This window comes from Cannabis sativa, chromosome 6, assembly GCF_029168945.1.
Source record: "Cannabis sativa cultivar Pink pepper isolate KNU-18-1 chromosome 6, ASM2916894v1, whole genome shotgun sequence".
NCBI lineage: Eukaryota > Viridiplantae > Streptophyta > Magnoliopsida > Rosales > Cannabaceae > Cannabis > Cannabis sativa.
The window spans coordinates 2,596,327-2,624,169 of record NC_083606.1 but is presented as its reverse complement, the minus strand read 5'-3'; the positions used below and the strand labels follow the sequence as shown (position 1 = coordinate 2,624,169).

Here is a 27,843-nt window from a genome sequence, read left to right as displayed (position 1 = left end):
AATACAATTTAATTAAGTATACATTTATCAATTATAAATTAATATATTTTAATTTTGACTATAAATTTATTAAAAATCAAATAAATCAAAAATCTATACATCAATTCATTGCAAAAAATCTATACATCAACCAACAACAACAAAAATGAGTAAGAATTAATCAAAAATATATACATTATTTCAACTACAATATAAACTTCATAACACACAAACATACAATATAAATCAAAGCTAATCCCTAAATCTATAAACAAAAAAAATTACATATTAACTGCAAATATCAAACCCCAGAAAAAACTCAACCGGGCCGTTGGTTTAGCTGTCAACCCCAGAAAAAATTGCAAATTAACTGCCCAGTATCATGGACGATGTTGGTTCAGCCATCAACTCCGATTAACTTGTCCTCTGTCGATGGGTGCGATAGAAAGGGCCGTCGCTCGTCGAAGCAAGCACAGCTAGGTGCAAAGAAAACCCCCAACCGTCAGTGACCTAAAACACTAATCTGCTATAAAAAAGAAGAAAAACAAGAAGAGAAGAGGAGATGGACGATCTCAAAGAAGTCGAAGAGGGGGGGAAGCGAATTGATGATGGAGGAACGGAGAGTTAAATGGGTTGATTCATTTCTGACTGGGAATCACCAGAGAGAAAGAACAGAAATTTTTTTTGTGGTCATAGGGAATGGAGGACGTGATTTCGAGTAGCGGGGAGGCCCTTCGTGGTCTCTATTTGACTCACCGACATCTAGAAATGACCGTTCATGGCCGTCGTACCCATTGTTTCAGACTTTCTTCACGTTGAGAGCTGAGAGATTTTCAGAGAGAGAGAGAAGGAGGCGGTAAGAGAGGGTGAGAGAGAATGAGATGTTTAGGGTTTCTTATCTTATTTATTTATTATTTATTATATTATATTATTTATATAATAATAACACCCATACAAACCGCCGGCCCTACAATCATTACTATTAATTTTTATTTTTTGGCCTTAAAGTTAATATAAATGAATAAATAATTATTATTTAAAAATATTAATAAATTGTCACTGTAGCCGTGTGAAGTGCCTTTAGTGACGCGCAATGCGTGTTGGTACATATTTTTCCAGTCTCTTTTGGCGTGACTCTATATGTGAACATTTTTTATAAAAAAAAAATTCATAAAATTATGGGTATTAGTCTTTAGTGACGCTTCACATTTTTAGTGACGCAAATTATAAGACACTAACATCGAATTTTAGGGACTAATTGTGCATGTCACTAAAAATTACTCCTAATCTTTTAGTGACTCACACGAATGAGCGTGTCACTAAAAGGTAAATTTGTAGTAGTGGCTGTAATAGTACTTTTCCTTAAAAATACTCGGTTCAATGACATGCTTTCTTGATTTTGAAATCACTCAAGTCCCTTTGACATTCACCTCTCTCAACGCAAATACACCACTGATTTACTTACCAAGGCTGATCACATGATCGACTGCAAAACCACCCCAACACCCATCTGCCAAGGTGATAAACTTACCTCAAATGACAGCAAGCCCTTTGGTCAACCTACATTCTTTTGCAACATCATGGGAGCGTTCCAATATTTGACTCTAAGTCGTCCTAACATTGCCTTCACGGTTAATAAATTAAGCCAATTAATTCATGCATAAGCCAACACAACATCATTGGAATGTTCTTAAGAGGCTACTCTGATACTTGAAAGGGACTATTGGACAGGGTATCATGTTCCAACCAACAAAATAATGGAATAAATGCCGACTAGACAGGTTCTATCGATGACAGGAAATCAACCACGGGCTACTGTGTTCACCTATAGGAGGGAATTTGATAATGTGGTGTTCAAAGAAAGAAAAGGTTGTCGCTAAATCCTCAACAGAGGCTAAATACAGAGCACTCTCACAAACAACTACTGAAGCTGCGTGGTTGTTCTCCTTTTTTAAAGAACTTATGGCATGTTTACTTAAAAGGAATGGGAATGAATGGTATGGTATTAATTCTCATACAATTGTTGACTAAATTTTGGAAAGGGAGAAACTAGTGGGACCCTCACAAATTAGGGAGAAAACAAAGAGAAAGGTTCTCCCCCCATTTTTATAGGGAATGCCTTTCCCTTTCCTTACTTAATTTATTTTAATTTTAATTTTATTAATTAACAATGAAAAAGACAAATATACCCCTTAAAAAAATCTATAAACAGAAAATAATTACATGTTTTAATAATGGAAATTTTGTCAAATTAAAGCATTCCGATTACCTTTCCTAGTTATGTAAACAAAATAATATGATTCTGATTTTCTTTCCGGACAGTTTAATAAACATCATAATAAAATATTGTTTCCGATTATTTTTCATTTTAAATTGATACATTTCTCTCATTGATTATTCTGATTCCAATTACAGTTTAATAAAACGCGCCATTAGTGTAAAACATCAGATCCCTACTGTCATCTGATGTGATAATGTTGGTGCAAAAGCAACTCTCTACCAATTCAGTCTTCCATAGCAGAACCAAACACAGCAAGGTTGATGTTCACTATATCAGAGGTCTAATCAAACAAGGGAAACTCGAGATCAGACACATTCCTACCTCAGAACAAATTGCTGACATCTTCACCAAGGTTGTTTCTATAAGTCAAATTTCATACTTAAAAGACAAGCTTGTCGTGGCATCTCCACCTGGTCAAGCTTGAGGGAGCGTGTTAGAAAGGATGAAGTCCACCACACCTGATTATTCTCACCTGGTGATGAGCTGTCCATGGATTATTCTAGAATTCCCATTTCATGAGATTCCCTTATCCTCAGGAGCCAATTATATTGAAAGAGAACATTTTATTATTAATCATAGATATTTTTCAACTTTGTGTACTATAAATATACCTGTGTATTCATTGATACAATCATTGACACAATCAATGAGAAATCAATACAAATTATACTCTAATATTCGTGTCTTTTTTTCCTGTTTAGCTCTTTAATTTTCTTCTGTTTGGGGGCCTAAATCTCTTAAAGAAAATGAGTTGTTCAAATCTAATATAATTGATGAATAAAATGATAATTAGGACCTTCCAAGAATATATATATTCTACTATATATAGTATATACCAGTAGGAAAATTGATTTGAGACCTGCAGAGCCATATATGAATAGAGATGCATCATATATTGCATTGCTTAAAAAATATATTATTTGTATTTATTTTTAATTTAATAAAATAATATAATAATAAAAAATATAATTTTAGTATAATTTTTTGTAGTGATCCTCCTCATCTGTTTTCTGGCTACTATATATTACCCAATTTACCATACTATTTTCCTATATAATATTCCTAATTTAGATTGGTCCAGTCCTTCAAAATGGTGCCACTTGTCATGCATACATATCATTATATGTTGCTCCATTTTCCAATTGTTATTTTCTCTTAATTTCCATAGAATATTTGTTAGTTTCGTAATAACACTGTTCTCTTTAATGTATCACACATTTTTTCCTTATTCTTAATTGTCAAAAATGAGCCACTTGCACAACATGACAAGATAAAAGGGAAATGTTTATAAAGTGATATCCTTAAAAGAAAAGTCAAAAAAAACATGTTTATAAAATGGTTTCCTCTCTATAATTGTGTTAAGATTCTTAATATTAGCTTTAACATCATAAATTTATTAAAGTCTACAGACTTTAAGATAAATTATTTATGTCCAATAGAATTAAGAGTTCATGTGATTTGGCATCTTTTTCTACACCAACTACATTTTTCTATTCATTATCTTCATTAATAAAAGGAAAAAAAAAAATAAAATAATTGTAGCAAGATGACAAAATATTAGTTTTTTTAATTATTTTTTTTTTGTAAGGACAAAATATTAGCTATAACATACTTTAAAGGACAAAGCTATAGTTTACTCAACTCAACAATCACTTAATAATTTCTACATGGAGATCCAACTACAATCTCTCCCATTCCTTTTCTTCTCTTTCATCTTTGTGTTTATGGTAATAAAATTACTCACACAAACCATCAACTCATCACATTCAAAACTCCCTCCAGGACCATGGAAATTACCTATTTTGGGAAATATTCACCAACTTATTACCCCTTCAATTCATCACAAACTCACAGATTTAGCCAAGAAACATGGACCATTGATGTACTTAAAAATTGGAGAAATTCCAACCATAGTAATCTCATCACCAGAATATGCCAAACAAGTTATGAGAGTCCATGACATGGCTTTTGCATCAAGACCCTCCATTCTTTTTTCGAAAATAATGTTTTATGATTCTTCAGATCTTGCTTTTGCTCCATATGGCGATTATTGGAGGCAATTGCGAAAAATTTTCATGCAAGAGCTTTTAAGCGCTACAAGAGTTCAATCTTTCAAACCGGTTAGAGAGAAAGAGATGTTTAACTTCATAGAATCGATTTCATCGAATGTTGGAAGTGTTATTAATCTCAATGCGAGACTTAACATGTTGATGTATGGAATTATTTTGCGTGCAGCATGTGGTAGGACGAGGATTCACAACAAAGAGTTCTTGTCCGTGTTGATGGAATCTACTAAGGTATCATTAGGGTTTGCACTTTCGGATTTGTTTCCTTCGGTTAAATTATTTTATCAGATTAGTCGCTCTAAGCCTAAGCTTGAGAGTCTAAGAGAAAGGGCAGCAGCCATATTTGAAGAAATCATTCATGAACATATGGAGAAAAAGGCAACAGAGAAAAGTATTGGTGATGGTGAAATAGATGAAGACTTTGTTGATGTTCTTCTAAGATTTCATAACAATTGTGATCTTGGATTTTCATTGACAACTCAAAATCTTTATGCAATAATCTTTGTAAGTTGTTTTCAATTATATACTACTAACCTTAATTATTATTTATTTATAATTTTTCACATTCATTGTGTAAATAAATTAGTTATTAAAATTTATGTTATATATTTCCAAAAATTGTTACTAAATGATTATTTTTGGGGGGGATTTTGGAAACTTGTTAAGATTTTGAAAAAAAAAAGACTAAAAAGCATATATGAAAACTGTTATAATTTACATAATTGTTATATTTTTGTAATTTTAATAAAGTTTTGCATATTTCTATTTTTTGGAAGAAAAAAATTAAAGTGTTACATTTAATTTTGGGGAATTTTCATTTTATAAGGGTTTTAAAGTATAAGCTTGTAATTTTATAGTTTTTTCTCAAAAAAATTGTTTTATGGGAATTTTTTTACAAAAAGTTGAAAAATATAGAAAAACAATATAAGATACCTGATTATTTTTTTATGGTAACTCGTTACCCTTTTGATTAGTACCTAGTTACCCTTACTGTTTGATTTTCCCATATTTTTCAACTTTTTCTTCAATTTTTTCATAAAATAATATTTGTCATATTTTTACACAAAAATATAAAAATTCATATAATTTGCAATTTCTTCTTTAGTTTTTTATGTATATTTGGTAGTGAATGTAACATAACAACACATTGTACATCTTTCATCACACTACTCTTCCATTTTTTTTTTCTTTCTTTTCAATTTTGTGTAACGATTGATGATAATTTTTAGGACATTTTTGGTGCTGGGACTGAAACATCAGCTACAACTGTTGAATGGGCAATGTCTGAATTGATGAAGAATCCAACAACAATGAAAAAAGCACAAGAAGAAGTTAGAGAAGTTTTCAATAGAAAAGGAGTAGTTGATGAGACTGGACTTGGAGAAATGAAGTACTTAAAATCAGTTGTTAAAGAATCCATGAGATTACATCCCACTTTTCCATTGTTATTACCAAGAGTAAATCAAGAAAAGTGTGAGATTAATGGTTATGAGGTACCTACAAAAACTCAAACTTTAATTAATGTATGGGCAATTGGAAGAGATCCTGAATATTGGACTGAACCTGAGATTTTTAAACCAGAGAGGTTCTTAGATAATTCTATTGACTTTAAAGGTAACAACTTTGAATTTATCCCATTTGGTGGTGGAAGAAGAATATGTGTTGGCATGTCTTTTGGTCTTATTAGTGTTGAGCTTTCACTTGCTTTGTTGTTATACCATTTTGATTGGATACTTCCAAATGGAATGAAACATCAAGATTTGGACATGAGTGAGTCTTTTGGTGCAACTCTTCAAAGAAAAAATGTTCTACACTTGATTCCTATTGCTTATGAATTGCCAAAAAAATATATATAAACATAGTTATATGTACTTTTCATGTTATGTAATATGTAATGTAATAAAATATTATTGAAGAGCTTTGTTTGTTGGAGTAATTATTATATAGATGTGTGTTCATTAATATTTGTTTTGTACTATACACTATATAGCAATTAATTGGACTTTGAAAAATAAATAATAAAAGACAAAATGTATAGCAATGAGTTTTAATTTAAAGGGAAATTTACATGGTATACTAACTTTTGTCATTTTTTTTACAAAAATACTGTCAGGCGGAATTTTTTACTTTTTTACTGTATTTTTTTATAAATTTCATACTGCAGTATACTATGTTAAGTTTCACTGGTGTTTTTTAGTTGTTTTGAGTTGTTTTGTTTTGTGTTTTACTGGTGTTTTATAAAAACACAGTATTTTTGAAAACTTTTCCGTGTGACAGTATTTTTATAAAAATTAATTTAAATTCCAATATTTTTGTAAGTTTTCCTAATTTAAATTAGAGCTTGAATATTTTTGGTCTCATCGTTATATATATATATATAGTACAATATTATTATATTAAGACATAGATTAATTAATTATGATATAAGAATCACATCTGTTATATAAAGTCGAATATTATTTTATTTTTCTCTCTTTTTTCTTTTTTAGAAGGGAAAACATTTCATTCACCAAAAAATATACATTATAATATATAATAATGTTAAATGGAAGTATTAAGGCAAGAGCTTGAGTATTAATTAACATTAAACTAAAGTTACTAAGATTAGCTTAGTAGTAGGGGTAAAAAAAGAAAGAGGGCATGAATTCAAATTGAAAACTCCTAAATTATTAATTGATATATAATAGTATATTATAATTTTTACTTTAAGTGGCAGCAAAATCAGTGATTAAAAATTAAAAAGTTGTGATTAATTATAAATAATTATAATTTTTATGTTGTGACTAATAAAAAGTCTATGACTAAAAGTATTAGTCACAAAAATTATAATTTGTTGTGACTAAATATGTTTTTACTCACAATATATACTTTGTTTTGACTAAAACTAAATTAGTGACAACTTATATTTAAATACTATGTTTTAGTCACAAGTAAGTTTTTCTTGTGAATAAAAGTCACATTTAATCACTAAAATATTATGTTAGGACTAAAAAATTATCACTAAAAAATAACTTCTTTTAGTAGTATATTATGCTACAATAAAAAAAAAAATACTAGCATTAAACTAAACGAAAGGTATCCTACAAGCCTATCTATTGAAAGTGATATATATATTACTTACTTGCATTTATTATTATTATTATTTATTATTTATGGTGTCTTTTGTTTTTGTTCTATAAGTGATATTTTAAAATAGCTATTAAATAACCCTTTAGCACATCTTTAAATAGTGTTAAACTTATAGTATGTATTTTTATAAATAGAGCATTATTATTGTTGAAGAAAACTCAATGAAGAACACAATGATAAACACAAAAATAGAGTATAGGGATGAGCACAAAATTGTGGCCCAAATGCTATAGCAATTAAAATGAATTGAACAAAATAAAAATAATCAATTGGGAGATAGATTTTACGTGGTTCGAACAGGAATAACAACTTGTTATTCTGCCTACTTCAGAGCTAGAAATAACCCTTTGTGCATTAATCTTTATTGATAGATACACCAGAACGTTACACCAAGAACTGTCAAGAATAGTTCATAAACACTCGAATGAGACTATGCTTCAATTACAGGAGGCACACATCTCTCGCTCTCAATTCTAGTTTCTCTCTTTCTTTCTATGAATCTCTCTCAGTAGCACAAACTGAGTTTCTGGATGTTGAGCTCGATTGGAGAGGATCCCTTCTATAGAACTTGGACAAAGCGAGTTGATGTCATAAATATCATAATAGGAATGTTAGTTATGGCAGTTATGACATGTCCGAGCTTGGTATTTTGCAAGATTCAGTGAATATGACAATTCAAATAATGTGAGGCCAAAATATAGTAACAATTCATCCACCTTTTGCTTTACATTCGAGTTGTATAAACCCTGTCAGAGAAGGAGTTGTTCTGGTCTTGGGAAAACTCAACAGTCAAGTATGCTTAGAAGGATCATACTTTGTTAGCATGTCTGCTGGGTTTTCTTTTGTTCCAATCTTCATTACTTAAACTTCACCATTTGAAATTACATCTCTAATAAAGTGAAGCTTAATGTCTATGGGTTTAGACCTTTTATTGAAAATGTAGTGCACTTTAATTGTCACAATGCACTAAAATATCTTATCACACATTTAGTCCACATCTTCTAACTATTTAAAGCTCTAACGGATACCAATATTAATATACATACACCATACACATTCTTATCAAACTTATCACTATGCTACCTTTTCAACATACTTTATAATAGTTTAGGCAGGTAATCCAATAGCAAATAATATAAACTTACTATACCATGAGTCGACATGTCCTCGTAGCAAATGTACATATTCGACCAGTCTTCGGGACCTTTAAAACTATGGCTGCTCTGATACCAAGTTGTAACGCCCTAATCTATAGGGACGCCACGTGTGTGATTTTATAAACTAGTTTAATACTAATAGGATAATTAATTATTAAAAACTGTGATAATAATAACTTGACTAAAATAAAATACTAAAAATGGATATTATAACGGCATAAAAAGCGTGTTCTGAGTATCCCTATAATAAAGAGTTTTACAAGAACAAAATATATGTAATGATACCTCAAAAATATAAAACCAAAATATACAATAGATACAGCCTAAAACAACTCTTGGTAACCTGACACGCTAGCTGGTGAGATCAATATGTACATTGCTGGAGAAGACTGTCACCTCATGGTTGACCTAGTTTTTCCTTGCCTTTACCTGCACTACATAACACCCGTAAGTCACAAGGACTCAGCAAGAAAAGTAATAATAATAATCATATAGTTTATTATTCGAATGTTATCATTTATACATAATCATTATTAAATCATTACGCATTGTTCATAATAAAATTCAAGTCACTACTAGTATCTGCCATGAATAAGCAGTAGTACACAGATTTCTCGTAATACAAAACTATTATACCAATAATAGAATTCATATTCATTTAATCATATAAATAATATATATATATATATGTTACCTCATAAAGTAATTATATCTTCATAACATCACGTTGCCTAATTAGGCAAGTCGCTGCTTTAATTTGATAATCTTGTATTGCATCATCCAAGCAGGCAAGCCCGTGCCATAGCCTAGAACCCATATATCACATAACTTCATCACCTAATTAGGTGAGCCTGTGCCAAAAACCTGTGCCCATATATGATATAACTACATCACCAAATTAGGTGAGCCCGTACCATAATCTAGCACCGATATATTGCATCGTCTAATCAGACAAGCCTGTACCTATGCCCGTTACTTATTATATGTCACTGACGCCCATACTTATGCCTAGTACATCACCAAGAAAATCGCATCACCTAATCAGGGAAGCCCGTACCTACCCTCAATACTCATCATATATCACTGACGCTCGTACTTACGCCTAGTACAACGCCAGAAAAATCGCATCACCTAATCAGGTGAGCCCATATATCACATGCATAATATTATTATATTATCAATACTCAACCAATCAGTCTATTCATTATATAAAAATATTAACTATATCTCAATATTAATCAATTCAGAACAATACTAATTGTATTACATACAACATACTATATAGTACTATATACTTTTCAACCTTTAATCTAGGTTCATACATGTCAGCCAACCCAATTGGAGAATTATTCCCGATAATCTCGGCCCTATGTCACAACAACGGTAAACCAATAAGTGTTTATCCCAAAACACTACTTAATATTTTCATAAGATAATCTAGAATTTTCTACCAAACCCCGTGGTATATATACATTGAAATAAAACTTATATTTTTGTTCTAAAACATATACCATATTGTAGAGCTCATTGCAAGCTTCAAAACGGTATATAAAACATCTGAAACGGACACCCGAGTCAAAAGTTATGACAAAAATACGATTTCTAATCTCCTAGGAATTTTTATAACTATGAAACTCGAAAATTCCAATTTTTGCCCTCACCGAAACACTACCAAAACTCATCCAAATCACTCCAAACTTCACATGGCGCATATATACCATAAATATTACCATCCTTGTGTAATAGAAATTAAAATCGAGCCCTTCAATGAAAAATGTCATTAATGTTCGAACTAAGCTTTAAAAAGTTCAAAACTCAATTTCTAACTCAAAATCACCTCAAATTCAACAAGTAAACATCGATACTAGTCTCATAGGTACCAAAAAATAATTCTACAAAGTTAGAATCTCTATAACTATTCTAATTTATGAAAGCCTTATATAAAACTAATCATTTTTAACTTAAAACGTAATTAAACCATACCTTAAGCTTTTCCTCTTCAAGGATTTGCTATCCCACTACTACCAGAGCTTAGATTGCTAGGTTTCAGGTTGAAAATCAAAGAAAATGGATTAATAAAGAAAAAAATTTATCAAAGAAAGAGGAAGAAGATTTCGTTCATTTTTTCGTTAAACTGTTTACTGATATAACTTATAGATATATACATTATATATATAAACTTATCGTACAGTACGATAACTTTTTAAAAAAATAATATTATAATAATAATATATTAATAATTATAATATTAATAAAAAATTTATTATTAATAGTTATCTTATTATTTTTTAGCCACTAAAAAATTTCTACTTCTAGAGTATTTGGCGAATTCTGAGTACCCTAGAATATCTCGGTATTTCTAAAATCAACTTATTTCAATAATCTAATCAATATTTTTAACTAAAACTGTTGTGCATTTTTGGCCTCCAATTGGGTCTCCAACGTCCCCGAACCTGAAAATATTTTTATTTCACAAATAACTCATATTATATCCACGTATTTTAAATAAATCTCTGTAATTAACAAATTACACTTATTTATCCACTTATCAGATCTTCAGGGTTGTCGGACCTGAAAATATTTTTACAGGGTTGTCGGACCTGAAAATATTTTTATCCCACATATAACTCATATTACATTCATACATGCTATATAAATCTTTGTAATTTATAAATTACACTTATTTACTCACTTATAGCAAAATTTATATTTTATGCTGAAATAGATTAGTAGGATCATAATCTCACTTATTACCTAATTAACACATAATATAAATATAAACTCTAATTATTTAACATTAGACTTATCGGGATATTACATGCGTACTATCAGTGACCTTTGTCTGAGTCTTGTTTCCTGTGTTTGATTCTTTCATAGGCATTTCATTCTCATTAAAAATCACATCAGTGCTTATGATGCATTTTCTGAAACCATCTTCTAAGCACCATAGCTTGTACCCTTTTATCCATCAAGGTATTCAATAAAACAACATTTCAAAGCCCTTGGCTCTAGCTTGTCTTGTCTTATATGAGCATAGGCAGTACACCCAATGACCCTTAAGTGATTAACTCCTAGAGCATGTCCTGTCCACTGTTCTTGAAGAGTTTTGAAATTCAGTGCTACAGAGGGGCATCTATTGATGAGATAGTAGACAGTCTTCAAGGCTTCTCCCCAAAACTATTTTCCCAGACCAACAACTGTAAGCATATACCTCACCTTTTCTATCAAAGTTTTGTTCATTCATTCTGCTGTGCCATTTTGTTGGGGTGTCTTGATAATAGTTTTGTGCCTTCTTATCCCTATCTCTTGGCAATATCTGTTGAACTCATCAGAGCAAAACTCCAAACCATTGTTAGTTCTCAACAATTTAATTTTCTTATTTGTTTGGTTTTCTATCAAGGTTTTCCAATTGACAAATGTGTTATCAGAGTCATTTTTTTACTGAGTAAGAAAATCCAAACCTTTCTTGTATAGTCATCCACTATACTCAGAAAATAGCTTGCTCCACCAATTGTTTTTGTTCTGGATGCACCCCATAGATCAAAGTGAAGGTAATCCAGTATTGCCTTTGTTGTATGCCTGGCTTTTATGAATTTCAACCAGCGACTTTTACCATAAACACAGTTTTCACAAAATTCTAATTTCTTACCAAGTTTACCTTTGAGTATGCCTTGTTTCTCAAGCTCATGTAGTCCTTTCTCATATGCCATAGCTTTGTTTGGTCCATTCTTTCATTTTTCACTATTGTTGCAGCCTTACCAATAACTATTTTACTAGCTAGATAGTAAATCCCATTTTTGAGATTTCCTTTCATCACCACTGTAGAGTTTTTTAGAACTCTAAGTGAGCTATTAGTCTTGATGCTGCAGCCTTTAAGTGTTAGTACATTAATAAACAAAAAATTTCTTTTTAGGTTAGGGACATACCTCACATCTCTAGTGGTTCTTTCTGATCTATTGTTCATTTTGATCAGCACAGAACCAATTCAAGCAATCTTGTAGGCTTTGTTATCACCTAACAAGACTGAACACTACTAAAAAACCCCAAATTCCCGTCGGTTTTACACTGTCGGCCAAAGAATTCCCGACAGTCCATAAAACCGTCGCCTATACGAGCGTCGCGGATACTGGGTAGAATAGACGATGGTCGAAAACTGTCGAGAAAATAGTATGGGCCACAGTTTAAAACCGTCGCCTATAGTGTTCACTATAGGCGACGGTTTTCAACCGTGGACTATAGTATAGACTACATTTTAAAACCGTGGCCTATAGTATAGGCCACAGTTTAAAACTGTCACCTATAGTGTTTTAGGCACAGTGTTAAACCGTAGCCTATACTATAGGCCACGGTTTTAAACCGTAGCCTATAATATTTTACTCAAATACAACTTTTAGGCAAGAATGAATGCATGCATGTGATTTAGTTAGTTTAAACTTAATTAATTAAATAAATAAATAATTAGTACATGTTGATTCTCCAATAGGACTTGGCCATATATACAACAAGATGGGCAGTAACAAATCTACAACAAAATATTTATGACGAACACTCTTGAAAGTTTACCCAGTCACACTCAAAAATTATTTAGGCTTTGCAAAGTCATTAGCTATATTGGATTTTTTATTTGAGTTTACAATTTTAATAAACAATACACATATGAATATTGGATTTACAGAAAAGATCCGTGTGAATATTACAGGAGCTTGTCAAATTAATGAAATTGAAAAAAGTCAATGCATTAATGTTCATCATCAACATAAAAGGTCAAAGGCACCCTGAAGTTATAATCACTAAGTTTAGGAGCGAACTCAGTTCTTGTCAATCCTCTTGAAAGGGTTAATGTTTAGATCCACAAGAGAGTACCAAAAAGATTCTTTAAGTCTCTTCCACAAAGATGGACACATACCATGAATTAACAAGCTAGTTCTAAAGCTTTGTCCACGCCTGTTGACTTGTAAGAAGCAATACTAGAAGCTTTCAAAAGAGAGCTCAACAAATCATTTTCAATGCATTCGTACCTACAAGTAATCCACATATACACAAGTTACAAAACCATATGCAATCGTATATATACATGCATGTTGATTCTTAAATATATTATTCTTTTTCTTTTAAGAGAGGGAATTATTATTAGTATTCTTCAAAGCAAGTAAATAAAGAAAATAAACAAGAATTAACTTAATCAAAAGAACAACCAGAAATAGGTACACTAGTTCACTACCTAAGAAAATATTAAAAATGTAAGCAAAAACAAAACTCTTTTAAAAAAAGGGTCATTACTAAGAATCCTTTTTAAAGACAACTCTCAAATACTAAACCAAACATAATAATCATCATAAAATCAAAAACAAATAACCGAAAACAAAAACCTAACTTCTAATCACTTGGAAGGGGTTTGGTTTTGTTGGATTGTGCAGAAACTTAAAGAAACATTGTGAGAGGAAGTATTTGAAGGTATAAAATATATTAAGTATTTGAAGGTTAGTAACTACTTTTATATATGGCTTGTTTGAAATAATCTTACATATATGTGTGTATATAACTGCAGAGTACCTGGAGCTAGCTATTGGAAATTTGAATGCAATGATGAAAACTAAAATTTTTAATGATTTTAGCAAAGAATACGAGGTGATGAAGTTACAATATATATTACAAATAATAATGAGTTTCCTATATCAAAAGATACTGTTGACAAACACAATTTCAGAACATCTCTTTCTCACCACAAGCACAATGTTTATTGATCTTTACTTTATGGGTTACCATTAAAAGAAAATGATAGCTAGGAGCACAACAAATACAATTGCAGAAACTTACAGGCAGGCAAGAAAAAAGAAACAATGGGAACGAAAATTATAAAGTCATTAAATATACTATACACTTAAAACGCCTATTACATGGGATCAGAATATATAACAAGGATATATAAATGTAAGTGAGATGGGTTTTGTGAACAATTGCAAAAACTTATCTACAAGTGTAATCCCCATAATCAAATAAAATGAATATTATATATTCTCAGTTCCAACAAAATAAGCGCAATTAGGTGTTAGCTTAAAGTTGGGATATATAGTAAAAGAGCTACTGTGTTGGTGTATCAGAACATATCACTATGGATTCTTCAATTTACTTACAAATACAAGCTATTAGCTATCAAAAACACCACCACCATATCACCATAGATATCTTTATCAACGACTTTAGACACCACTTCTGTGAGATAACGAAGGGCTAGTGTTGATCACATGTTGATATCTTTAATGTTTTCAGTAGGGAGTTCTTCCTTAAATAATAGAACCTATAATGGGAAATTGACTTATAACTACTCACCTAACCACATGGAAGCTGAAGAGAAGAGGTGAGCAAGTGAACATGTAAAATTCCTAAGTTTAGGAAGACCAACTCTAGGCTAGCTTTTAAACTTATATTGAATCATAATTTTATTTTGGAAGTTTCAGAATGACCTAAAAATCATTATTGAATGTATTGATGGTCTCATAAAGAATGGCAAAGAGAAGAGTAGAAAAATGACATTGTAAGCTATTAACAAGGAAAAACCAGCTACTGGCCCTTCGTTATCTCAACTTCATTTTCTTACAAAACATCTACAATAATATTAATTACCATCTTTCAAACGAACAGCTAACAACTAAGTATGCTCACATTGCCAGACAGAAAAGAAATATATATATACACTGAGGATATACAGGCAGAGAGAACCTGATAAGATGGGGGTTTTGGGATTCTGAGGCTGGGAAATCCCGTGGTGCATGTCGATCGGACCGTCGAGGACCAGAGCTGGCCTGGATGGATGGAGCAGTGACGCCAAGTAGTTGAGAGGGAAACTAAAGATAGGGGGCTCGCGGTTAGGGCAACGACAAAGGCAGCTTGCTGCTCGCGGTTGGATCTCGTCGATGATGAACACACAATTACATCTGAAATCAAATGAAAAATACAATAAATACATATTCAAACATATACAATAATTTACATATTCAAAAAACTTACGACTCTGCCTCTAGCTGGAATTGGAAGGAGTGTCAATGGTGGTGGTGGCTCCGCCTCCGGCTGTGTTTTGGGTTAGGGATGGTGGAAGGTGGATCGATAGAGATAGGAGCTGATAGAGATGGAGGGTTAAGGGCGAAGATGGAGGGTTAGCGTGTCTGAATGTGTTGATGAGAGAGGAGTTTTTTTATTTTAGGATCCCCTTCCCCGACAATTTTGAACCGTCGGTCAAAGTATGGGCCACAGGTTTAAACTGTGGCTAATACTTTCACCAATAGTTTTAAACTGTCGAGAATAATGCATTAATTTTTTTTTAAAAAATTTCCCCACATTTATTAACCGTCGCCTAATTTATACGAGGGTTAAGAACTGTGGCCTATAGTATATTATAAGCGACGGTTTTTAACACTCAGATAATTTTTTTAACGACAGTCCCTTTAAAAAAGCGTTTTTGGGACTGTCGCGAATTCTGCCTATTGTAGTAGTGGAACCACTGTCTTCTTCTTAAAAACTGCAAAAGAAATGTTTGTTAGGGGTCATATGAAAAGAACAACCTTGACTTGATGCAACAAGAACATTAGCAGACTAATATCCATCAAGAACACAGACTGCATCTCCAGAATCTTTCTTCTTTTCTTTGTTGAGTTTTGCTTTGAGAGCCCTACACTCATCTCTGAAATGATCTTCCTTCTTGCAATAGTAGCATTGTTTTCCTGCCTTTGAGTTTGTACTAGAATTTGATCTTGGTCTATGACCATTGCTACTCCCTTTGAATGGTTACCCTTGTTGCTTGACTTGTGATTGCCATTCTTGGTATCCTTGGACTCTCATTTGCTTCTTCCAAACATTCCTACACCATCGCTGTCCAATCTTTCTTCTAATTTCTTCTTAATTTCCTTTAAATTAAGAGTAGCTTTAAACTCTGACATTTTCAAGGTTTCTTTCCCATATAGTATGGAATCCACAAAATGTTCATAACATTTTGACAGGTAGCTTAATAATAGAATCCCTTGATCCTCATCCTCGATCTTGACACAAATGTTGCTGAGATCAAGAATGATTCTGTTGAATTCATCAAGATAGTTTCCGAGATTCTTTATATCATCCATCTTCAAGGTATACATAACTTCTTCTTCAAGTAGACTTTATTTGGCAAAGACTTCTTCAAATAAATTAAAGCAAGTTTCTCCTATAACCCTATTATTGTCCCTTCATCTGAAACTTCTCTGACCACTTCATCTCCCAAGCTCAAAAGTATGGCACTGTGTGCTTTAATCTCGATCTCCTTGATCTTCTTTTTGTCTTCACCCAGTTCTTTCAATTCTTCTTTGTCTATGGCCTAGTGATGCCTTGATGAACCAGTCGTGCTTTCATTTTAATCCTCTATAGCCCAAAATCATTAGTGCCTGAAAACTTGTCTACCTCAAAACGTGTTGAAGCCATAGTTGTCTGGTAATCTTGATCTTGTCAAGATCTTGAACTGTTCTTGGTGAATTCGAACCTGATGCTCTGATACTAATTGTTGAAGAAAACTCGACCAAGTACACAATGACAAACACAAAATAGAGTATAGGAATGAGCACAGAAATGTGGAGCAAATGCTATAGCAATTAAAATGAATTGAATAAAAACAATAAATGGGAGATAGATTTTACATGGTTCAAACAAGAATAACAGCTTGTAATTCTGCCTACTCCACAGCCAGAAACAACCCTTTGTTCATTAATCTTTATTGATAGAGAAAGTATACTAGAAAGTTACACCAAGAATTGTGAAGAATAGTTCATAAACACTCGAATGAAGCTGTGCTTCAATTACAGGAGGCACGCATCTCGCTCACTCTCAGTTTTGGTTTCTCTCTTTCTTTCTCTTAATCTATCTCAGTAGCACACATTGAGTTTCTGGATGTTGAGCTCGATTAGAGAGGATCCCTTTCATAGAACTTGGACAAAGGGAGTTGATGTCATAACTGTCATAACAAAATGTTTGTTATGACAGTTATGACATGTCCGAGCTTAGTATTTCGCAAGGTTCAGTTAATATGGACAATTCAAATGTGAGGCCAAAAAAATAATATAACAATAAGATTTTCAGTGATACCTAACAACATTTAGAGGTATCGTCATGTAAATGATTAGTCATATTTTATATAATAATTATCAAATTACTTTATGTGGGAATACTTAATTATAATAATTTAATATGACACATATAGGTTGTACTAAGCACCATGAGTGCCTTTAACATTTTTTCTTATAGATAATATTGTATATTATATAATAAAAAATAACATTATATATTACCATCTCAATGGCATGGTATTTTTTGTTTCTCTTTTTATGAGTTGTTGAATGCTTTTTGAAGTCTCCTAATTAAGTACATTCTAATAAGATGTATTAATGGTCTAATATTTAGAAAAACGAATAGTACATTTTTTTTTGAAACAGAAACGAATAGTACATTAACAAACAAAAAACAGGACTTTAATTTGCCTGTCCAACTTTCAATAATTACACTTTATTATACATCTCAAAAGATAATGATAATGTAAGACAAATATTCATTTACGCATCACCCACCTACCCCACCCACCCAATTGCAGAAACATTTATTCAAAGTTTATGCATTACTATATGTTACATAAATTTTTGGTTAATTAAATTTTTTGTCTCGAAGTTTGATATGTATCATCTAAAAATATTAAAATGTAAATTACTTATAATATATATATATATATATATATATATATATATATATCCTCATGCAATCTGAATTATGGGGATGCAATCATCCAACATGTGGTCCTGATAAAATTTGATCAGTTCAGTGTAACTTTTTAATAGAATAAATATCTGATTGATTCTTCTTGTAGCTTCTTCATTGTTGAAATTGAGTTATTATCACTAAATTTCACCATGGAGATTGAAATACCATCTTTGCCAATCCTTTTCTTCTCATACATATTCTTGTTTATGGTGATAAAAATACTCATAAAAAGCTCATCAACTAATTCAAAACTCCCACCAGGACCATGGAAACTTCCCATTGTTGGAAACATTCACAATTTCATTGGCTCTTCCTTAATCCATCATACACTAAGAGATTTAGCCAAAAAATATGGACCATTGATGTACTTAAAAATTGGTGAAGTTCCAACCATAGTAATCTCATCACCTGAATATGCCAAACAAGTGATGAGAGTTCATGATGTTAATTTTGCATCAAGACCCTCAATTCTTTTTTCGAAAATCATGTTATATGATGGTGCTGATCTTGCTTTTGCTCCATATGGTGAACATTGGAGACAAGTAAGGAAGATTTTCATGCAAGAGCTTTTGAGTACAACAAGAGTTCAGTCTTTCAGATACATAAGAGAAGAAGAGATGTTCAACTTCATCGACTCGATTTCCTTGAATGTTGGCGGTGTTATTAATCTTAGTGAGAGGCTTAACATGATGATGTATAACATTATTTCGCGTGCAGCCTGTGGTAGGACAAGGATTCACAACCAAGAGTTTGTGCCTGTGTTGAAGGAAGCTATTGAGGTATCATTAGGGTTTGAACTTGCTGATTTGTTTCCTTCTTTTAAGTTATTTTATCACATGAGTCCTTCTAAGCCTAAACTTGAGAGGCTTAGAGAAAGGGTAGCAAGAATATTTGAAGAGATTATCCATGAGCATAAGGAGCAAAAGCCCAAAGAGAGAAGTGATGAGGATTTGGTTGATGTTCTTCTTAAGTTTCATGACAATGATGACCTTGGATTTTCTTTGACAAGCGAGAATATTTATGCAATAATCTTTGTAAGTACTTTATAATTTTATATGTTACTTTTATATTAATTTGAAATACATACATTTAATTGGAGTAATTTAAATATTATTTATCTTTAATTAGTACACTATTTATACAATAATGGTCATCATAAAAATTTAGTTAATTAATAAATTATAAGGTAATATCAACTAACATGCAAAATGATACCCCGGACCTGCACTCGTACTATGACCCAGACCCAACCCAAACCCTAGAGGTAGACTTGGATTCGGACCCCAAACCCAGAACCAAACTCGGGGCCAGTTCGAGTTCGGCTTCGAGTCCAGGGCTGGGTTCGAATTCAAGTCCAGGTCCGGATCCGGGTCTGGGTCCAAATTTGAGTCTCGAGTTTGGGATCCGGAGTCCGAGGTCTAGGGTCCAAGTTCGATCGGGTCCGGGTCCGAGTCTGAGTCCGGAGTAGGATGAGTTCATGTCATGGTATGGTGAATATTGAATTTTTTCTCTTTCTTTTAGTAAAAAAAAATCTAAAAATAGTTTTAAATACTTGAGCCAAACACCGTTAAATTTTTTAAAATGTTAAAAAAATTATTTTCTATTCTCTCTTATAAATACAATAATATATTTTGAAAACTTAAAACACAGCAAACAGCATCAAAGTTACTAATATTTTATAATTGTTAGGAAATATTTGCTGCTGGGATTGAGACATCAGCAACATCTGTAGAATGGGCTATGTCAGAATTGATGAAGAATCCGAAGATGATGAAAAGGGCACAAGATGAGGTTAGAGAAGTCTTTCACAGAAAAGGGTTGGAAAATGAGAGAGCACTCGATGAGATGAAATACTTAAATTCAGTTATCAAAGAATCCATGAGACTTCATCCTACTTTACCATTGTTATTGCCAAGACAAAATAAAGAGAAGTGTGAGATTAATGGTTATGAGATACCTGCTAAAACCAACACTATAGTTAATGCATGGGTTATTGGAAGAGATCCTACGTATTGGCCTGAACCTGAGATTTTTAAACCCGAAAGGTTCTTAGATGATAGCAATTTTATCGACTCGAAATTAGGTAACAACTTTGAATATCTTCCATTTGGTGGTGGAAGAAGAATATGTGTTGGTATGTCTTTTGGTCTCCTCAGTGTGGAGCTTTCTCTTGCATTGTTGCTATATCACTTTGATTGGATGCTTCCCAATGGAATGAAAAATGAAGATTTAGACATGACTGAGTCTTTTGGTGCATCCGTTCAAAGAAAAAATGTTCTACAAGTTATTCCTAATAACAGGAAAGATGAACTAATCGGTGCATATGTGTCTTGGTGACATTGATAATTATAATAATAATCTGTATTTTATGGATAACAAGTTAAATTATTAACATTCTAGAATCTTTGTTGATGCTCATATAAGTCCTAGGCCATATGCTTTTTTATTTTGAACGAATAGTACAATCAAAATATATTTAATTAATTAGTATTCATTAATTATGAGTTTTGAATTTTTAAGCCTGCATGTTTAATTAATTTGTTGAAAATTGATTTTAGTTCCTTAACTATTATGGCTGGAAAAAAAAAGAAGAGAAATTATCAAGTTTACATTTTTGAGAAATGATAAAAAATACTAGTGTTGCTTAGTACTTTCATACGTGTCAATATCATTATTGGTGTAATTATAAGTATCGAGTCTCATATAATTTAATGTAACAACTTTTAGGGAGTATCGCTAACTAACACTATAAAAAAATTTACTTTTAGTCACAACAAAACTTGTGACTAAATTAGTGAAAAAAAATTTGTAACTAATTATAAATTATCATTCATATGCTGTGACTAATAGTTCCGTAATTAAAAGTATTAGTCATGACTAAAATTACCCTTTGTTGTGACTAAATGTGTTTTTAGTTACAATATTTGTTGTGATTCTTGTGAATAAAACTAAATTAGTGAAATTTGTATCTAAATATTATATTTTAGTCACAAATAACTGTTGGAGTAAACCTCCACTTACACTGATAATTGACTTAATACAAGGACCAAAAGGTAATTACATGCAAATCCCTAATTTGGCTTTCGGCCTCTAGAATCCCTAACAGAAATTAGTTAGAATGGATTAGGTTAATCCACACCTAACTAATTTCTGTAACTATATTAACTAACAATTACAGAAGCAAAAGAGAGAACCCTAGATCTATATATACCTGCATCAAAATCACAACCAGGCACGGTTGAGTGTTCTCTTCAAGATCCAGATGTTGAAAGCTTGAAGGAGAAGGAGTTGATTATCTCGCATGCACAAGAAAACAAACAGAGAGTTAGAGATTGTTAGAGAGAGGGATTAAACACAAAATATATGTATTAAAATAAGAGATTACCAGTCAAGAAAAAATTAACTGTGACTTGGAATCTTCAACCTTGTACTTCTGAACATCTTTAATAGTGGAATCGAGCTCTCGAATTTGAGGAGCAGCTCAAACAGAGACGTAGCCAATTTATTGGTGAACTTCAAGAACATTTGGTGTTTTCTAACCCTAATCTTTCTGGTTTTGTGTGTGTTTTAGAGTTTGGATCAGATCTGGTTAGATCTGATCTTGTGTTTGTGGTTGTGTTGAGATTCTGGGTTATTGAGGGCTTGGGTTCGAGTTTCTCAGAGAGAAACTCTCTGCTAGGGTTTCAAACTAAACCTAAGGCTGAGAAAGAGTGATCGAGAAGAGTCTCGATTCATTTGGTTTTGTTCAAAGACAAAACGGAGTCGTTTTGACTCTGCTGACTTTGAAAAGTCAGGAACAGGGAAAGGTCGAAATTGACCTTGGTTTTAAAACTGATTATTTGATGTTGGTGTAGGGCAAAGTTGGAAAAGACTTAAAATTTCCTACAATGACTTTTTGTTGTGACTAAAAAGTTGTTACTATAAAAGTAACATGTAGTGCAATTATAAGATGATACAAAGGTATTAGAGTACCACTAGTGTACAATAACAATACTCCAAAATTTTTCTCAATAATTATATAATACTTTGCAGTAAATTAATTAATAGCCATATTTATTTTTTAGATCGATATATCGTAATGATACCTAAATTTGTTAAATATATATGCTTGTTCATGACAAGCTAATTTGGCACCATAACGTGTATATAATATTTCAAAAATGTGGAAAGTAGTTACTGGCTTACTAAGGGGATTGGACATGTTGATCCCCTAGAGGGTGCCATAATGTGTTGGATTATAAGAATTTTGGAGAGAATATTTAAATGGAAGATGATACATATTTTATCTCAATTTATGTGATTTGTGACTTGTATAAAATAATGGGATTATATCTCTATTTATAGAACTCTCGATGAACTTATGCCGACAACTTAGTTCGCCAGTGTAAATACTTTTGCCGGCGCATCTTCTGAAGTCACAAAATGTGCCCGTCAAAACTATGCTGGCGAGTTACATTAATTACTTTTGTCGGCGAGTTTAGTCGCCGGTAAAACATTTTTTTCTTGTAGTGGATGAAGGTTTCTTGGAACAGTTAGATGCCTCCATATAACATTTTCCTTACAAAATTGGTTGAATTGTTCTATACAAAACTCTAACCCATTATCTAGTTCTTTATAACTTTCTCTCAGTTTGAGTTTCAATCATCACTTTTAGTTCTTTAAACTTGTTAAGTGATTCATATTTATTTTTCAAGATAAAAATCCAAACATGTCTGGAAAAATCATCAATGAATTTTAAGAAATACCTTGCTCCTCCTCTGGATATAGTCCTTGATGGGTCCCTAAAGATCTAAGTGAAGGTAGTCCACAATGCTTTTGGTTTTGTGCTTTCCAGTTCCAAATTTAACCTTTGTAGCCTTTCCCATGATGCATTGCTCACATAAACCGAAGTCTTTGATCTGATCTTTACCAAACACCCCTTTCTTGCTAAGAACTTTGACACCACAATGACTAATATGTCCAAATCTTCTGTGCCACTTGAGAGTCGTACTATCTGTAGTTGTCATGATTGAATTGAATTGAACCTTTGTTGTACATCCTTACAACACATAGATACCATTGTCAATAGTAGCTTTCATCACAATCATTGGTCATTTAATCACCTTTAACAATCCCTTCTCAATGTTGACCTTGAATCCTTCATGGTTAAGCATTGGCATTGGAATCAAGGTTCTCTTAAGATCTGTAACATGTCTAACATGTCTTAGTTCTACAGTGTTTCTATCATCGAGCTGCAACTTAATTATTCCAATGCCTTGAATGGAACATGAATGATTATCCCCTAGCTTGACTGTGCCACTGGTAACTCGAAAATTGACTTTTATCTGGATAGTTGTGGAATGAGCAGTATCCGTACATTATCCTTGTTGTTTCTTGGTAATCATAAGAACACTTGCACTGTCATAACCATCGCTACTATCACCATTTGAGACTACACAAGCATCTCCATCTTTTTTTAAGTTGTAATTCTTGAGAATTGGACAATCTCTTTTCAAATGTGATGGCTTGTTGCAGACATAACACCTCCTCTTAATCTTTGAATTTGCCTTCCCTTTGCTTGAACTATTCTGTGCCTTGTTCTCCTTCTTTTGGAGTTTTCCACGGACTAGTAAACCATCCCCAGTATTCTCTCCTAAAATCTCAGATTTCCTCTTAACATCTGTCGACATTAAAGCATTAACAACTTCTTCTGATGTCAAAGAACTCTTACCATATATCATGGTGTCTACAAAATGCACATACTGGTCTGAAGGCAACGAATTCAAAACAATGATGGCTTGGTCTTCATCATCGATCTTGATTCTTATGTTCTCCAAATCAAGAATGATCTTGTTTAAATCATCCAAATAATCTTTAACGTTTTTCCCTGATATCATTCAAAATGAGTACAACTTTTATTTCAAGAACAATCAGTTTGCAAGAGATTTAACCATGTACAGGTTTTCTAGCTTGAGTCACACACTTGCTGCTGTTGTTTCTTCAGACACTTCCTTGAGAACTCGATCACCAAGGCTGAGAATGATCGCACTATGTTCTTTCTCAAGAACCTCTTTTTTCTCTTTCTCGAACAGAGTTGTAGGAAGTTTAGCTTCTCCTAACAGAGCATATTGCAAATCTTGCTGAACCAACAATGCTCGCATCTTGATTCTCCATAACCTGAAATTGTTCTTACCATGCAGTAAACTTTTCCAAATCAAACTTTGTGTTTCCCATCAACTAAGAACTTCTTCTCTGAAACTTGATTCAAACGATCTTCAGGAATCCTCCTTAGCTTTGATACCACTTGTTGGAAATGTCAGCTTTGATCCACATCAATACTAGAATTCTAAATACATAACCAAGAACACAATGCACACACTCAGTCACATATAAACTTAGGGTGACAAAGAGAGAGAATTGAAATGTAGAGTTTTATTGATTATAGTTACAAGACTTGTTGGAATTACATGAATGGAAACTATTTTTAAGTTTCCAAATAAGCATATGTCACTAATTGACTTAACTGTAAAAATAGTTAAGTCTTAACTAACTAACAGAACACTTGCACTGAGTACAAGTAGGTGTGTGTATGTGTATATTACAAGGGCAAACAAATACAACAATTATATTGTGGACATTGTCTCACATGGAATAAATGGTAGAGTATTAAGCTATATATAAGAAGATGGGATCACTTATCATCAATTGGTTTTAAGATGGAACCTTAATATGGTATCAGAGCCATATCTTATGCGAGGATGTGATCCTGCACGATTTGTACCTATACAGATAGTGACTATGTCTACTCTAATACGGTTCAAGATTGGTGGGAAAAAAATTGACACCATCTTGAGGGGGAATATTGTGGATATTATCCAAGAATAAATGTTAGGTTATTTTTAGTATTAATTTTAGATTAAGTTTAGTATATTTTTAATTGAGTTTTAATCGTGTTTAGAGCATTTTTACGCTTGTTATCTTTTATTTTTGCATATTTAAAATAAAAGAAGATTAGAAAAATATCAAAGGAAAAAGATGGGAAAAAAGATAAAAATATCTCACAAAAAAATTATATTTAAAATAGAGAAAATTATGTAAAAAATAAAGCTGAAACTTCAAGCCTGAATTCGACTATCTTCTGATTAGATTTTGAAAAAGGTCAAACAAAGTCCTAGATCTCTCTTTTATCTTTCCGGAACATCTTGAATCGTCCAATTCCGAGCAATATCGAGAGAGTTATTGTTGGAATTATTTTACCAGAATCTAGATTTACTAACAAGTACGTTTCATTAACATCCTAATATGAATTTCTAAAACAATGAAATAAACACATATAAAGTTTAGAAAACCTTACATTGGGTGCAGCGGAATATAATGACTCTTTCCGTTCAGATCTCTAGCCTTTGATTCCTTTCTATAGTAGAGCATTATCAAGATCTGAACCTCGATCTCTTTCTCTCCTTCTTAAGCCTGATTCTCCTTCTTATTGATTGGATTCTTCACAATCTTCCACACTATGATTGAGATACCACTTGATGTGTGTGGGCGCTCACTCTATCACTCAAGGCTGAATAATATGAAGAAGAAAAGAGAGGGAAGGTGGTTTCGACCTAAAGAGAAAGAAGGCTCAGGAAAAAATTTCTGAAAGTTAAATTTCATCAATCATTAAGTGTGAGCCATCACTATTTATTTATAGGTAACCACCTAGGTTTAGGTTAGAATTAATTAGAATTAAAATAATAAAAAAATAAATGGTAAATTACACATAGTGGCCGGCCCTAGGAATTGGATTGGGCCCCACTTTGCAATTTTGTCATTTTGTCATTTTCTCAAAAATGCCAATTTTCTAATTTAATCACTTAAATGCCAATTCCAATTATTTAATAACTAAAAATTAATTATTAAATAATATTGTCATTTAATATATTTATTAATTAGACTTAATAAAGTCTCTCAATTAATAAATAGAACCTAGAATCTCTTTTCTTCACAATTTAGCCCTTGCTTAGTGAAAATTCATAAACTAGACATAGTCTAATTTTGGAACGATAATTGATCAATCAAAATCAATTAACTGAGTCTTACAAGCAGTATGGTCTCAACTAGTATGGAGACCATAGGCTTATATAACCGAGCTTCCAGTAAGCAGATCCAGAACTTACCAGGTAAATTCACTGACTTATTAATTCCTTGTTGCATCCACGCATAGAACTTGGAATTGCACTCTCAGTTATATAGAACGCTCTATATATTCCACGATATAGATACGCTATTAATTATCCATTGTTATAATCCCAATAATAAATGATCCTCTATAGATGATCAATATTGCATAGGGATAAAATTACCGTTACACCATTTCAATGTATTTTATCCTTAAAACACTTGCCACCTATAAATGATATTATAGTGAACTAATACAGTCACTAAAATGAACGTTCTATCATTTATCTCTATTTAGCAAGCTCGAAGGAAATCATCGTTTCACTTCTAAATACATATATATAGAAGCTATAGATTCCATATCTATGTTTAGCACTCCCACTCAATTGCACTATCATGTTCCCAAAATGTATGTATCACCCTGACCAAAAAGTAGGCTTAACTAACAAATCAAAGAACATGTATAATACTCTTGAGATCGAACCTAACCATATCAGGATTAAGATCATTTGATCTAGGATCAACTAGGTGATATTGAATTGAATAGATATTACGTTAAGCTTAACATATCTAATCAAAGTTCAATGTAACATCCCCGCTTCAAGCCTCCATTGGGCCCTTACACCCACGGACTAATGGCTCTTATACACTGGTACGTCACTTTGGCTGCTTCTTGGACTGATGACTGACCCTACAGACCAACACGAGTGTTTTCAGCATGCTTTGTCCTCACTCGCATGCTTCCTGGAAAAACTTCCCAGGAGGTCACCCATCCTAAAATTTCCCCAGGTCAAGCACACTTAATTGTGGAGTTCTTTCGAGATGGGCTACCGAAAAACAAGATGCACCTTGTTGATATAGGTAGTACCAATCAATCCATTTAAGCCCTCTTCAACTGTGTAGTTTCATACCTACACAGTCTCAGAATCATCCCACTTGACCTTCCCCAGGCGGTGTGGGATTGCACAGCTTACCCGGTATTTCCCCTTATGGATCACGAGACTACTGACTGTCACATTCAATATCGGTCCCTTCCAATGTATACTCCATTCATCCGATACTGGTAAACTTTGCCAATGTCCTGGAAAGGACATAACACTTATCCAAGGTGTAAGCATACCTATCGCCGATTATCATGCCAGTCTAAATCCAGTGAACTGACAAATCAGGGAATTAAACTTTCCAACATATAAACATGATTATATTCCACTGTGCTGACAACACTATAATCATTAACAAATACATATGTTCTGGACTTAATAGAATTTATACATTAAATATAATCATGAAATAAATCATGTGAACCATGCAACATAAA

At 32.4% G+C, this 27,843-nt stretch overlaps 2 protein-coding genes and 1 long non-coding RNA gene across 3 annotated transcripts; 2 read left to right on the top strand and 1 right to left on the bottom strand.

The window, feature by feature from the left end:
- Window positions 1-3,850: 3,850 nt before the first annotated feature.
- Window positions 3,851-6,288, top strand: LOC115725714 (cytochrome P450 71D9). The gene is made up of 2 exons (XM_030655311.2): window positions 3,851-4,830; window positions 5,556-6,288. The coding sequence occupies exons 1-2, from the start codon at window positions 3,928-3,930 to the stop codon at window positions 6,180-6,182; spliced, it is 1,530 nt and encodes a 509-aa protein (XP_030511171.2). The 5' UTR covers window positions 3,851-3,927; the 3' UTR covers window positions 6,183-6,288.
- Window positions 6,289-13,175: 6,887 nt separating this feature from the next.
- LOC115697069 (uncharacterized) lies at window positions 13,176-15,962 on the bottom strand. The gene is made up of 3 exons (XR_004007871.2): window positions 15,621-15,962; window positions 15,333-15,547; window positions 13,176-13,630 (listed from the first exon to the last, which is right to left on the bottom strand). It is a non-coding gene; the product is annotated as an uncharacterized LOC115697069 (long non-coding RNA).
- Window positions 15,963-18,391: 2,429 nt separating this feature from the next.
- LOC115725713 (cytochrome P450 71D9) lies at window positions 18,392-20,887 on the top strand. The gene is made up of 2 exons (XM_030655309.2): window positions 18,392-19,417; window positions 20,073-20,887. Exons 1-2 carry the CDS (start codon window positions 18,533-18,535, stop codon window positions 20,718-20,720), a joined length of 1,533 nt encoding a protein of 510 aa, XP_030511169.2. The 5' UTR covers window positions 18,392-18,532; the 3' UTR covers window positions 20,721-20,887.
- The last annotated feature ends 6,956 nt before the right edge of the window (window positions 20,888-27,843 follow it).